We start from the raw sequence: 16,772 nt of genomic DNA, 5'->3' as shown, positions 1-16,772 counted from the left end.
GTTAGCTTCTCATGCTTGTGATTTGGAGTATTGTCATAGTTATATAGTTTCAAAAGAAAAATGACTAAATATATTCCTAGAAAAAAAAATATTTCTTTTTTTATCCTTAATTGTTATATTAATTTTTGTTAATTATACATTATTTTTTTTCTCTTTAAAATAAATATTTTAATTTAATGGAATTAATAAAAATTTTAGAAGAAATTTTTAAATAATTTTTACAAAAAATTTTTTTTTGTTATAAAATATTTTTTCGTAGATAATCAAAGGTTTGTAAATATTTATTACTGAGGATTTAATAAAAAAAAATTTTTTATTAAATAGTTTATAATACCTTATAAATTAATTAGTATATTAATAAAATAAATATTGAGTTAGGATATTTTTAAAAATTTTAAATTCGTATATATTAATCTATTTATTTCATAATATGTAATGCAATTATGTAAAAATTACATATAGATAATAATAAGTATTTTTATAATTAATAAAGTTAGTAGAGAGGACTATACATTCTTTTTGTTAATTTTTAGTTATTAAATAATATATAAAAGTCTTTGAACAGCAAACTAATGAATATATTTGAGGAAAAACTAGCACTTAAGTTCATATGAAAAGAATCAAATATGATTAGAATATACAAATATTAAAAAATAATGCAACAAAACTCTGATTAAATATATTTGAAAATATTTTGTATCTCATCGTATCATTTGTGCTTAAAATAAGAAAGATAAGGAGATTAACAAAACTTATGTATCTGTTTTAATAATTTTAAGTTCACTGGTTCTGTTGGAACATTGTATTATTAATTATCTGTTTAATGACTTAACTATAGTATTGAAAAAACGGATTAATAAATAGCATGTAAAGTTCCCTCTACTAATTTAGTGGATTTACTTATAACTTTAATGCTATAAATTAGTAAACTATATTTCTATAGTATACTTCATTGGGTATTTATTGTTCTTAAGAGGAATTTATTTACACTAATACAAATCCTATATTTTTACTAAAAATTTAAATTCTCGTTAATTATCTATTCTTAATTAAATACATCTTATGATTTTATGAATTATGTTCAGCAATTCAAGTCTATTATTTTTAAGTTAACAAAAATAATTATTAAAACAGAAATATAAATTATATAATTATTATAAACTTGAAAATTTCATTATTGTAGTATAAAATTTTCTTTTAAAATATGAAACTAAATTAATTCTCAGGATTCACACTTTTTTTTTTCAAAAAAAAAATATTTTATTTTATTTTTTAAAATTACTAAATAAACGGAAAAAAATAATTTTTAATAATTTTTTTTTTTTAAATAATGTTTGAATAGTTATGTATTTACCATACGGATAGAAGTTTTTATTCTAAAAAAGTTTAATAATGTTTTTTATTATACAACAGAACCAGATAGAAAAAAAAAATTTTTTGTTAATTTTTATTATTCTTTTTTAATAAATTGTCTATGAATAATATTATTGACATATTTTTAATACTTAATAAGATTAGTAAAAATATTTTGTTTGTGTATAATAAAATGGTGGTAAAATGTGCATAAATATACGTGTATACTAAAAAATAAAGTACACAAAAAATATTTTCATCAAAGAAAATACTTTTGCTAGGATTAAATATATTTAAATAAAAATACTAACTCTAAAAGTATATGTACTAAAAGAAAAAAATGTAGATATATTGTATTATATTTTTTTTTTTTTGTGTGTATTTACAGTTATAAAAAAAAAAATAATTTTCTTTTTTAATTTAGATGATGATGTAGAATATTTTTTTTGTTTTATGAAATCTTAAAAAGGAAATATTATGTATGATACACATAGATTATTTGTAAGTTAAATAGGAACTAATGTAATTAATATTTAATATTAATTAACATACTGATTTATTAATTGGGTGTTGGGTGACTTTACTAGAGTAATGAACAAACAAATTAATAAAGAGCATGTAGAATTGCCTCTACGGTTTTGTTGTATTTATATATATTTTTAAATGCTTTGAATGAGTAATTCTTAATTATGTGCTCTTTTCCGTTCAGCATTCTTTACTTTCAATAGGCATTTATATACTTTAATAAAAATCCCTATTTTTATTAAAAATTTAAATCCTTATTGAATATTGACTATTAATTAGATGTAAATTACTTATTTCATTGTTATGAGTTATTTTCAGCAATTTAAATATTTTGCTGTTGAATTAACAAACATAAACAATTAGTAAAAATGCAAATAAATCATATGAATATTAATTAAGCGAAAATTTTATTATCATATGTATAAAATTTTCTCTCACAAATTCAAAATATAAATATTATGCAAATTAAACTCTTTTATGAAAACATTATTATCTTTTTTAAATCTCATTCTTATTGGTACTAAATCTTACTCTCGATTTTTATTTTACCAATCTTCTCTTTTTCTCTCTGAATAAATCATTTTAAAAAAAGATAAATATATTTTTTTTTTTTCGTATCCCCATTTTTCAAAAGAAAAATATCTCAAAAAAAAAATTCCAATAATTTTTCTTTTTTTTTTTTTTTTTAGTTAGCACAACCAACTACATATTCTTAACATAGCTAGTCCTTTTTATAACCAAAAAGGTTAATGAAACCTTTTATTAACCACATATGTACATGATTTTTTTAATATTTTATTTTAATCAAAACAGAAAAAGAACTCTTTCCATATTCTCTTTATTAATTTGTTTTTTCAATACTAATAAAGTCATTGAATTAGTAATTATTAAATAAATAAGCTAAAGATATATTAAGAAAAAAATATATATATATATATTTATTTTTTCTTTTGTTGTATTTTTTATTAATTGCCTGTTCAATGACTTTGCTATAGTACTAAACAAACAGATTAATAAAGAGCAAATAGTGTTTCCTTTACTAATTTAATGAGGTTATATATAATTTAAAGTTCTATAAAACAAGTAAGCTGTGTTTATCTAGTCTACTTGATTAACCATTATCTATTTTAAAGAGACATTTATTTGCTTTAATAAAAATCTTATATTTTCATTAAAAGTTTAAATCCTCTTTAATTACTAATTTTTAATTACATATATTTTACTTATAATGTTATTAATAATGCCTGGCAACTCAAGTCCACTACTTACAAATTAGTAAACATAAGTAGTTAATGAAACACAAATTAAATTATATAAACATTACAAAAATGAAAATTTTATTATTATGTATATGAAATTTTCTGTTAAAAATTCAAAATTAAATTTCACTGCAATGAAACACTTTTTTCAATAAATTACATATCTTTTCCGATTATTATTTTCTTTTCCTTATCAATCTCTTTATTCATAAAAAAAAATAATACATTTTTTTTTTACCTATTTAATTTAGATATAGAAAAACATAAAAAATTAACAAATAATTTTTTATTTTTTATCTAACGATTTCACGGATAACTATATATTTTCCTTATATTTAGTTATTTTCATTCTCAAAAAGATTAATAATTCCTTTTATTAACCAGTTAGCCATGCACATTTTCTAATTAAAAAAAAAAAAAAATTACTATTTTTTTTTTTATTTTCGTAACTCATTTTGCTGAATATATTTTTAATTTTAATTTTTATTTCTTGAAAAATGAATAATTCATATATTTTCTTATGTCATCTGAATTTATTTTGAATTCAATATATATAAATAGTTAATTAAATAGAAAAAAAAAATTTTTATTTTTGTTAGAAATTAACTTTTGTGTTTTTAAAAGATATAAATAATTTTAAAGAAAAATTGTTAGTTTATACTAGAATATTATGTCCCATATAATGAATATTTTTAATGAAAATTTAAATTTTTAATAAAAATAAGTAAAATTTTAATTAAAGTAGGTAAATTCCTCTAATAAAATAAATGACTAATAAAGTAAACTATATATATAAATTTTGCCTCTTTGTAGTATCATATTAGTTTTACAATAATTTAAATTAGATGAGATAGCCATAAATGATTTTTATCAATTTGTCCATCCAGTAATCTAGAGAAATCCTTAAGAACTTGATCAATAAGTGTATAATTGAATTTTTGATATTTTATGTTGTAATGGTGGATTATATTAAGAATTTTTCAACACATGCAAAATAATTAATAGTTAATTATCAAGTTATGTCTGAAGATATTTGTAGCCAGTGTAGATTTGAAGAAAAATAACATGATTTAACAGAATATATATATTATAAATCATAGAAGAAACGTAATTATAAAATATGAATAATATAAAAAGAAATTATTATAGAAAAAAATTAGTTTTTACTTTATTTTAAAAAAAAAAAATAAATAATTCTTTTATTAATTTTTTTTTGAGTCGAAAAATATGTTTAGTATTGTATGGATCATTTTTTCATATAACTTTTCTTTTTAGGAACTACTCAGAGAAGTTATAAAAACTATGAGATATATAAAAAAAATATATTTATATTATTGTATATAGATAATTATATAAAGAGTATAAAATTTCTTATGTGTCAATCTTTTTTTTTTTGTAATAAACAAGTAATTCTAATAAAGGAACATATATAATTACAATAAATGCATAGAGGTCTCTCTGCATGCTATATGTTAATTTGACTATTCAAAGCACTCTAAAACTCTCTAAACATTCAATCATTAAAGGGTATTTTTAGTTTTTAAATAACATTCTCAAAAGTATAACATAAGGATCTAGTTATTCATGATATTTGTAGAATATTATAAATGAAAGCTAAAAATATTACTGTATGTCTACATATATAAAAATACAAAAAAAATTTACTAATTTTTTTTATTTGTAGCTGTAATATTTTTTTTGTTAAATATGTTTTAATTTTCTTTTGTTAAAAAAAAAAATATCTGCATTTTTAAATAAATGTGACTTTAAAATTTTAAGAAAAATTTTAAAAATAATATTTACGAAAAATTGTTAATTATACCTTATTATTTCATCTATTATCAAAGATTTTTATATATTAAATTCTTAATAATAAATAAACTTGAGTGAAATATTTTCTAAATTTTTTATATGTTTCACAAATTAGTAAGTATATTAAGAATAAACAGAGTATTGAGTCAATGTGTTTTATTCGGAGAATTGTAAAAAGCGTATTAAATAAGTTATTTCGTCTTCTATAATGTGATTATATAGAAATTACACATAAATTATAAGGAATATCTGTACAAGAAACAAAATTGATAGAGACTATATTATATGTTTTTTACTATTTTTTTTTGTTTAATATTATATAAAAATTTTTTAATAACCAATTAATAAATAATGTTTTCTTAAAAAATGGAAAATATTTTTTTAGAATTTTAATTGCAATGAAAAAAAAAAAGTCAATGTAACTGAAATAGAAAAAAAAATAAAATTCAAAGGAGTGTCTTACAAAAAACAAATTATAATACATAAAATTAAAAAAAAATAAAAAGCATTCATTTAAAAGTTATATATATTAAAAATATAGAAATAAATTAAATTTATTTTTAAAGATCTTCGCCTTCAACAAATGATACATCAACAATTTCTTCTTTTTCATCTAAATTGGAAATTTCATTTTCACATTCTTCAAACTCCAAATTTTCCTCATTATTATCACTTTCTTCATAATTATTTTTGTGCAACATTGTGAAAAATACACATGAGCATAGAAACAAACTACTTAATACACCTCCTGCTATTTTATATTTATCATTAGGAAATTTTTTTTCTTTTGATTTTTTATTATCTTTTTCAGATTGAATTTTTTCTTTTATATCAGTTATATGTTGTATAACATCATCAATAACAAGTGTCATATTTTTATTTTCAGATATAATGTCCATATTTTTCTTTATTTTTTCTTGTATGCTCTCAAAATGTTCATTCGATTCACGCACATTTTTATCAATTCTACTTACGTAGTGATGAATTTCTTCCGATAATTTCTTATTTTCTTCTTTCAGTAAAACAGAATTATTTTCACATTTAATAAAATTTATATCTCTTGACAAATCTTGTACTCTTTTTATTAAATGCGGAATATTTTCTGTATACTTTGTTAATTTTTTATATTCGATGTTATTGTCATTTTCTATTCCAATTTTTTTATCAATTTTATGTTGAAGTGTTGCATAAATCGCACTAACTAAATGTATTGACGTATCTATATCGGTTAACTCAATAGTAAGAATTTGCTTTTTCTCTTCAAAAAAGTATTGAATATTCTTTAAATTATCACTGTTTTCTATTAATTTTTGTTTTTGGTTTCCTAGAAAATTTTCAAGTAATTGTGCTATATCCAAATATATCTTTGATTTTTTTTCCATTTCTTTTAATTTGATGTCACTTAAATTTTTATATTTATCATTAATAGATTTTTTTTCTATTTTTAATTTTTTGTAAAGATCATTTGATAAATGTAAATTTTTTATCACAATATTTACATTTATTTTTTCATTTATCGATAAAAATGCTGTTCGCATATCACTAATAATTTTCATTGATTCTTGTTCTTTTATTTTAAAAAACTCTTCATATTGGTTCATATCAATATTATTTGGCGAATAAATGATTATGTTACTATCAATGAATTCACTTAATTTATCCATATCACTAGTTATAATGACATGGATATTTTTTATATACTTTATAACTTCTTCAGAATCCTTTTTTATTTTTTGAATTAGCAACATATCTTTTGATATTTCAATATCCATAGTTGTTATAAATAAATCCAACAAAGAAAACTTATCCTTTTTATCTAATTCTATAAGATGATTAACCAAAGCATTTTTTTTTATAACATTATTATACTTATCATCTAACCAATCTACAATTTCAGCAATGTCATTTTCTGCTTTTTTTAACGCTGCGGAATCATATTCATAATTTTTTGATTCATCAATAACTTTTTCTAAATTAATTAAATTATTTTTAATATCATTAGAATTAATTTCAGTTAAATCTTTCTTTAATTCATTTTTTATTTGATCATTTTGTATTTTATATGAATCTATTGATTCTCTCAAATTAATATATTGTTTTTCATCTTTTACAATTTCATAATAATTTTGATCGTCAGTGTTTAATTCTTCAATCTTTTTACATTTTTCTAGTGCATTCTGTGCAATTGTAAAAATGTAATCTACTTTTTTTTTTGATTCACTTATTTTTTCTCTTAATTTGATTCTAAATTTAAATTTTTCTATGATGTCTTCGGATTCGATAATTAAGTTTTTACCTTCATTTTCTTTGTTACTTATGTATTCTTCAATTTCTTTAATATTATCCATAATATTTTTTGAATCGTTTAAAATTTGAAAACCTTCAGATTCCTCATTCATATCCATAAATTCTTTTCCTTCGACAATATTCATATAAATAGGATCTACTTTATTTTTATATGAGATGCATTCTATCTTAATTCCATTTATTTCGCTGAATTTATTTTTTGCTTGATCTAAGTCATTTAAAGCATTAGTAATTTCATCACTTGAATTTATTATATTTCTATATATTTTTTTAATTTCTTCAATATACTCCTCTACTTTTAGTTGTTGCTCCTTGTATTTTTCATAAACTTTCTTTATTTCTAAATTTCTTCCAGAAATAAATTTTAAGGTTTCACTTTTTTTAATATTATTAACGTCATTTAATATTCTTATTATTTCATCTTTCTCCTTTTTATATTTTTCTTGTTCTTTTATAACTTCTTCTTTTTTACTTTTTGCTTCGTCGTATGTTGTAGAAGGTAACATAATAGATTCTACAAGATCCACTAATTTTTTATACGATTTTTCAAATTTATCATGTATTTGAATAACCATATCCTTGTAATCTCCTAATTCTTGTATAATTTTATTTTGTTCTAACCCATGTTTATTGAAAAAGGATATAAAAACATCAATTGCTGAAATTAGTGAATTTTTCAAAGATTCAACATTTACTTTTTCTTGATCAGCTTCCCTTTTTATGTCTTCAATAATTCCTTCTACATATAATTTTTTAAATTTTTCTAAATTACTTTCTATATTATAAATTATATTTTCTATTTCTCTTGACATTTTTTCCTCAATTTGCAAGAGATTTTTTTTTCTATTTTTTACTTCTTCAAAAATTTCTGAGATTCTCTTCAAATTATCTTGTTCTTTTTTTAATTCATCTAACACACCTTCATCTTCACTTCTTCCAGATATTTCTAATATTGAATGTGATACACCTTCAATATAGTTGAAAACATTATCTGCATTAGTTTTCATTGAATTTATTTCTAATATATAGGTATTTATATTATTTTTAATTTTTTCTAGTTCAACAAATGCGTTCAATGATTTTTCATTAGTTTTATCATCTTTTTCTTTTATTTCATCAATTTGTTCTTTTAGATTATTTATTTTTTCTATTGAATTTTCCAAAGATTCTATAATATTAGAATAATGACTTTTAATGTCACTTACTAATTTTGTAGTATCACTTTCTATTTTTTTATATTTTACCTTTTCAACTAATATTAAAGTTTCATTTAAAATACTGTTTATTTTTGCTTTGTATTCTGAAGTTAATTGACAATTTTTATTAGATTCGCTTGCACTAGTATCCGCTTCCTTTAAATAAAAAGAAGACTGCTCTATATTTTTATTTAATTCATTTATTAGTTCTGTTGTTATTTCTTTTTCATTGCTTTTGTTATATCTCTTTAGATAAATAATTTTTTCTTTTCCCCTTACTATATTATTATAATATGTCGAAGAATTTTCTTTACATTTTGCAGATTCTGTTGAAAATATGTCCATATTGTTTATAATATTTATAATATCGTCTTTTAGCGTTTTAATCTCATTTATGTTAGCTAACATAACGTCTTCTTCTGAACTACTACCAATTAAATCTTTTAATTTTTCTGCTCTCTGAAAATACATTAATACCCTATTTTTGGCTTCTTCTGATTTTGCTAATTCACTTTTCGCCTTTACATTTTCTTCTTCAACTTTTTTCATATTATCTCTTAAATAATCCATTATAGCCTTCAACTTTTGCGTCATCAATAATTTTTCTACATTTGCAATTTCATCTAATGATATTCGTATATCATTTCTTCGTTTTATAACTTCATCCAATATTTCTTCTATTCTTTTTAGGATATTTTCAGTATCAACTAATATTTTATTTCCATTATTTATTTCTTCTTTTAATTTATTAGCCTGTAATTGTAGTTCTTTTATATGATCTTCATTTTCTTTAGCATTATTAACATAAGTTTCATATTTGAAACTTTTTAATTCACTTTCTGAGTGTTCTGCTGTATTTTTCTTTAATTCTTCAATTTTACTTTTAAGAACATTTATAGTGTTTACTTCTTCTTCAGCCTTCTCCTTTTCATCATTAATCTGTTCAGAAAAGGCATTTATTAATGTTTGATTATATTCTAATTTTTTTGTATTTACATCTTTTACTGAGAGATTAATCTCCTTTTCAATTACGTCTAACTCCTCTAATATTTTTTTCATTTCATTATAGACTTCGATCATCCTTTTTTTTTGAATATATGAATTTTCGCTATTTTTTCTCTGTTCATTAGCTTTCCCTACTTGTTCTTTATATTTTTTTTTAGTGTTTATTACTTTTTCTCTGTGTATATTAATATTCTTTATAATGTTTTTAATGTATTGAGCTAAATTATTTACGCTTTGTTTATTATTATCATTTTTAATTTTTTTTGTATAAATTTCTTCGTCATAATTTTTAAAATTTTCTTCTGTTTCATCTAAAGTATTTAAATTTGTTTGAACTTGGCCATCTGCATCTTTCTCCAATTTCATTATACGCAAATAACATAATTTTTGAATGCTATCATTGTGATTATTAATTATGGTATCAATATTTCCATCTAATTCTATATTTTTTAAATTAAATTCATGTATTTTTCTCGTAATATCTGTCAATTCATTTTTTTTTCCTTGTGTATTTTCTATGTAAACACCTAGTTCATCTATTATTTTAACTTCATCAACATTTTTTTTTATATCTTCATAAAACAATAATAAATTACTTGATTTTTCTTCTAATTCACTAATCTTAGCTATTATGCCATCAATTTCTTTTTCTTTTCCTTTGAGTTGATCTAAAGTATTATTTGTTTCACTTTCTTCTAATGAATTGTCCTCATTAACTTTAATAGACTCTGTAGTTATTTTCCCTTTTGAAGTATTTACTTCTTTTTTTAAATTTTCAATTGATTTATCATTTTTATGAGATCCATTTATGCAATTATTCAAAATTTTGAAAGCATCTACTTTTTTATTTAATATATGAATTTTTCCTGTACTATTATCTATTGATTCATTTATATTTTGAAAGCTTACTTTATGCCCATTTAATACATCGTCTAAATTTATTTTATCAATTGGTTCTTTTAAAACTTTAAGTTCTTTAAAAGTTTGAAAATCATTAAGTATTTTAAAAAATTCTTCTACTTTATTATATGAGTTCAAATATTTTTTCAGAATTTTAATTAAATCTTCTTCATTATTTATTTTTTTAGTTATTTCATTTTTCTCATTAGAAATCTCATTTTGCAGATCTTTCAGTTCCCCAAGATTATTTTTTCCTAGTAATTCATTATCTTCGTCTTCAAAGAGATTACTAAAAAATTGATTTTTCTTTATTTCAATATAATTTTCATGTCTTTTTAATGTTTCATCTTTTGAATTATAAATTGTTATTTCTTCGGATATTTCATGTGAAATTTCTTTAAAACTTTTAAAGGAATTTCCTATATTGTGATATAAATCGTCTATTAATTTTATCGTAGTATCCTTTTTTAACCGTACAATATCCTCCAAAACAGGATTCATATTATTCTGTAAAATATTTTCGGTATTAGCATTAATACTATTTATTCTAGAATAGTTTTCTATCACTTCTTTTAGTATTTTGTCCAGATCAGTTAATTCATATTCCATATAATTTAATTTTTTTTTTTCCTCAGTAAATTGTGATATAATTCTCAGCATCTCATTGTCAATGGTACTTCTCAAAGATTCTTGTGCTACGTTAAATTGGTGTGATAATGTCGTTTCCTTTTTTTTGTATTCACTCATGTCACATGATGCCTCATTAATTAAATTTCCAGTTATTTTAAGATCTTCATTTTCTGTTTCACTTAAACTCTTAATTTTTTTCAAATTTATTATACTTTCACTAATTTCTGATAATTTTTGTTTAATTTGTTCTATAATTTCTTCTTTAGATTTATCATATTCTTTTTTTATTTCTTGCAATTTTTTATAATTTTCCTGAACTTTTATTTTTAATTTTGTAATTTCATCTTTTAAGCTTTTTAATTCCTTGTGATAATTTTCTAACATATCAAATTTTTCTTTTATTAGATTTATTTGTTTTTCAATGCTAATTATTCTATTTAATAAATCCTCTATAGCTGCTTTTCTATCAATGTGAGAAGATAATTCTTTATTTTTAATATTCATTATATCCGTTTTTAAAGAATTAATGTTGTTATTTATATCATTCATAGAACTAAATATTCTTTTTATATTATCGCTATGTATAATTATTTCTGCAACATCTTTATTTAGTTTACCCTTAGTGTCAATAAATATTGAATTTTGATAGTTCTTTGATGAATTTTGTGAAATTACTGAGTTTTCTTCAATTATATTATCAACATCGTTTAATGTTCTCTGTGAATCTGAAATTATGTTTTTCATTTCTGAATCTAAATTTTTAGGATGAAGCAATGAATTTACTTTTTCTTCCATTTTTAGTTTTAATTCTTCCTCGATATCTTTAGTTACTTGAGTAAATTTTTTTATTTCCTCATGTAATTTTTTCCTTAATTCTTTGTTTTTTTCATCAAGGAATTTAATATCATAATAACTTAACATATAATTTAATTGCATTCTCAATTTTTCACCTATATTATTTTTTTGCGCAGATAATTTCTTCGCACAATTTCCATAGGTTTTCTCATCATTTACTAATGATTGATGATACTTATTAAACATCGATATATTATCCTTATAAATTTCTTTATTTTGTTCAATATCAATAATATATTCCTTCCATTTTTTATCAATCATATTTTGATTTTGATATATTTGATTTTCATCAAATCTTAATACTTTTTTTGAAAAAGTCAGAAAATTTTCAATATGTCCCAAGTTAATTTCATCTTGCTTATATAAATTAGAATTATCTTTAACAAATTTATAGTACTTAGAGCAAAAAAAATTTGAAAACACTGTATCGATTTCTTCCAACAACACTTCGGAACTATATTTCCGTCTACTTACAGAATAATGATTCAATATGCATATATAGTCATTGTTACATTTTAATCGAGAATCACTATAATAAGAATCAATTTTTTTTTCCTTCTCTTCTATATTACCTTCCAACTCAAGAGAATTCCTACTACTTGGACTGCTTTTATTTCGATTGCCTTCAAGTGGAGGTTTTATCATTTCTTTAAAATCCTTATAAAACTTTAAGGCCTCATTTATAAAATCAGTTGACTTCTGAATTCCAGCTAAACAATTAGTCTTAAAATGCGAATCATTGTCTTTGAAAGACTTTGCTAATTTAGCATAGTCAATATAATACTCTAATCTGAGTTTAAAAGATTCTACATTAGATGAATTAAAATTTACTTTTCTATTTAACTGTGAAAATTTATCTAGATCATTTTCAACAGATAATTCCGATTCATTATTTTGAATAAAATTTATAATGTTATTTAAGTCTTTATTTTTTTTTATAAAATTATATTTAGATAAGTATATTTTATCTTTATTTAATTCTTCAAAATGAATTGGGGTTTTATTTATATTATAATCTTTTAAATTAATAAATGTCGTTTTTTTAAGTAAATCTAACAATGAAATGTCTTCATTTTTAAAATTTTTTGACCTTTTATTTAATTCTTTTTCACTTGAATGATTAAAATTTTTAGAAATTTTAATATTTTTTTTTTTCTTTCTATTATTTTTTAAGTAAATATTAGTAAATGTAGTATTTTCATCATCTCCTAGTTTGTTTAATCTTGTTCTAATATTTTTTTCTTCTCCTGAAGCTGAACATATGTAAAATAAAAATTAAGATATATTTACAAGACTACGAAAAAATGTGAATTGGTTAAAATATATATAAATATTATTTTACCATAAAGAATAAATAAAATAACAAAAAATAGAATCCAAAAAAATTTACTCTTCATATTTATAATATTATAAAGCGTTCCTTTTATTCTTTTTAAAATTTAAAAGTAACATGTTATAATTTTATATTTTGATATAGCTATTTCTTTTATGTAGAATATTTAAAATGTTTATTTTTCTAATTACAAAAATTCTTTCATCAAAATTTATGTAAGAATCTTATAGTTAATAAAAAATAAATAATAAACTTGCGTATAAATTCTAGTAAATATGTGTATATATTTATTTAAAACGTTGAAAGAATTATTGTATATTTGAAATATAGATTAAAATATCATTATTAAATAGAACATAACTTACACAAAATGAAGTATTATTTTTGTTATATATATCATTCTAATTATAAAATAGTAGATCTTATTTTGTAACAGATTAAATCCAATAAATTAATAATATTTCATATATTTCTATTAATTAAAAAATCTACAAACTATAAAAATACACATGCATGTTAATGTATGTGAAGTTAGAAAAAAGTTAAAAATCTAAATATAATAAAAAGAATAGCCATGTACAATAAAAACAGTGAATAATTTTAAAATATGCAGTATAAAATAAAGGGAAAATATTTTATAGATTCTTCAAATTATATTTAAAAAAAAAAAAAAAGTGCATTATTTTCATTTAATATTTTTATAAATGTGAAATAAAAAATTTGTTTTTCGTTATGATTTTTAAAGATCACTAAAAAAAGTAAAATGAAAGATTAAAAAAATTCTCAGCAGTTTAATGAGCGTTAAAGAAAAAAACGGGAGTTCCTACACACTATTTTTGATTCCCAAAAATAAAACCAAATTCATGGTGCTAAAATTAATTCTTTAAAAATAATTAAATATAATATTAAAAATTATTTACATGAATTTCATAAAAAAAAATTTTTCTAAATTTCTGGATATTAATTCTATAGAAAAATTCAAGATAACTCAAATGAATTTCTTAAATTTTTTTTTTTATCTTTTTACAAATGAATATATAAAAAAATAAGAACAAGAAAAATTGGCTGAATAAGTTTTTACTACAATTTCGTTCTTCTCCCCATGTTTTTTCCCATTTCTTTTCATTAGTTATTATTATTATTGTTACCTATTTTTTCCTCAATAAAATTATTATTTATATAAACTTATTTTATATATGTTTATTTTTTTTTATTATTAATATTAAAATAAGCTTATATTTTTATTATACCTTCTACAAAATAATCATTGTATTGTATACAATGTTATAACTTCTATCTTTATTATTATTACATTAATAGTCACACTTATAAGTTACACAACAGAATAATTCTAATCTCTAATCGTTTTTATAAAAATTCTAAAATGTAAAATATTTTTCAATATTATTTCCTATTTTTAATAAAGTGTTAACACTTTGAGATCTATTATTTTCCTGATATATAACTTATAATTAATATATTATTTATAGATAATTTTAATAAATCAATATTATAATTTCAACTAAAAATTGTGTTAAGGTCACTTTTATAAGTATTTTTCATTTTATCTTATTTTATTTTTTCCATTTTTTTTTTTTTTTTTTTGTTAAATTATCATGTATATAAAACCTCATTTATTTATATTCAAATAACAAGTAAATAAATAATTGCATTTTTTTTTTTTTAGAAAATTATAACTGTTATTAATTTATTTCATATTATTATTAAATGAAATTTACCATGATATATAAAGTGTAATCAATTTTATAATTGTAGGTAAAAATTACTTCACTGTTATTTTAATTTTTTCTTTTTTTTTGAAAATTTTTATTAACACAATTGTAATTTATTTATAAATAGTTTAATGTATATATATATATATATATATATATATATATATAATATTTATGTTTCACATTTTTTTTACAACACTACTAAAATTTAATAGTTTTACATTTGAATAATTGACAATTATATGTAAAAATTTAAACTTATTTAATGAAATTACATCATTATATGGTTACTATTATTACCAATAAAATTGCAACTTAAAAATAATTTCTGCTAATTTTTACATTTATTTTTTTTACTATCATAAAAAATGTTTCATCTTTTTAATGATTAAAAATTGTCATTATCAATAGAATTCAAAAATTTTCATTTTTTTTTTTTTTTCATTTATTTATCTTGTTTTTATTTTTTTTTTTTTATTTACTCATTTATCTAAAAATATATATTCTTTTCATTATATTTAAAAAATTTAGAATATTAGAAATAATTGTAATAATTTGTTATTTCAAAGGTCATTTTTTAATAATTCAATTGTTAATGTATATATTTTAATTTGCTTATGATGTTTCGATATTTCACTTAAATGATTAGAAGTATTTTTAGGAATTTTTAAAGACCACATATATTACAAAAAATAAATATAAAAATATTATTTTCCTAAAAACATATAACAAAGATATAATATACATTAGAACAACAATTTTGTGTATTTATATTATACTAATCGGTCTATTAAATTCTATTTAAAAAAAAATAAAAATAATTAGCTTAATATATTATTTATTAAAGTGTGTAAAAAAAATTGTGTATAAGTATTTTATAAAATTTTCAGTATTTAATTATACACATATAATATTTACGTAAATTATATTAATTAAATTTATTTATTTTTTTTTTCTTTTGTAATTATTTGATATTTTATATAAAGATAAAATTAAAATAAAACTTTTGAAATTTAGAAGAGAATATAACCTTTTCAATTTGACTAAAAAAATATATAAAAAATTTGGTTAAAAAAATTTATGTATTAATACAATAAAATAAAAAAATATTTATACTAGTTTAAGTAAAAATTATCTGAATATGATTATTAAACCTCAAATTTTTTTTAATTAATAATAATATATTAAAGATTATTGAAGAAATTTAGTATACGTGAACAATGAAGTTATATATTTTTTTTTTTTTTTTCGTTCATTCAAAAAGATTTATATTAAAAATTTTTAAAATATACGAATATTTATATATAATTTAAATTATATCTAAAAATTATTACGTGAAACGTAATAAATTATGTTAAATTTTTCTTTGATATTTATCATAAAAATAATAAAATTCAAAATAAAAAAAAAAAAAAATAGTTTTTTTTAAAGATTTTTATTCATTCATTTTAATATAAATATTTATAGTAAAGTATGATAAAAGTCTCTATTCTCTCCGTTTTTTTTTTTTAACGAATATGCAATATTTTATTTTAGTTTTTTTTTTTTGAAATAATATCTTCTTTATCTAAGTATGTTTATAGAATTAATATTCTCTTAATATTTTTTATATTTTGCATGTTTTTACGTTTTTATTTTCTGTATTTTCTTAATGAAATAAAATTCAATATGCAAGAGAGGAAGTTTATTTTACATTACACATTATTTATGCTCCTGAAGTATTTAAAATGTAATACATAAAAAAATAATAATTAAAAGAATACATTCTTAAAAAAAAAATTAAAATATGTTTTAAATGTATCTTACTTAATTAATATGAAAAATACATTTAGTGATTATTTGGATAATTGTTTTGTAATAAAAC

General features: G+C 19.1%; 1 protein-coding gene across 1 annotated transcript, besides 3 other annotated features; it reads right to left on the bottom strand.

Moving 5' to 3' along the window:
* Positions 1-759: 759 nt before the first annotated feature.
* Positions 760-1,274: a repeat region.
* A 626-nt stretch (positions 1,275-1,900) lies between these two features.
* Positions 1,901-2,443: a repeat region.
* A 395-nt stretch (positions 2,444-2,838) lies between these two features.
* Positions 2,839-3,520: a repeat region.
* Positions 3,521-5,509: 1,989 nt separating this feature from the next.
* Positions 5,510-13,239, bottom strand: PGAL8A_00272300 (reticulocyte binding protein, putative; the record flags this gene model as incomplete). The annotated part of the gene is made up of 2 exons (XM_028671706.1): positions 5,510-13,095; positions 13,185-13,239. The coding sequence occupies 2 exons, from the start codon at positions 13,237-13,239 to the stop codon at positions 5,510-5,512; spliced, it is 7,641 nt and encodes a 2,546-aa protein (XP_028528332.1).
* Positions 13,240-16,772: the final 3,533 nt, after the last annotated feature.

This window comes from Plasmodium gallinaceum (assembly GCF_900005855.1).
Source record: "Plasmodium gallinaceum strain 8A genome assembly, contig: PGAL8A_v1_85, whole genome shotgun sequence".
Taxonomy (NCBI): domain Eukaryota; phylum Apicomplexa; class Aconoidasida; order Haemosporida; family Plasmodiidae; genus Plasmodium; species Plasmodium gallinaceum.
Note: the sequence above shows the minus strand (reverse complement) of the source record. Positions and strands in the feature narration are given on the sequence as shown.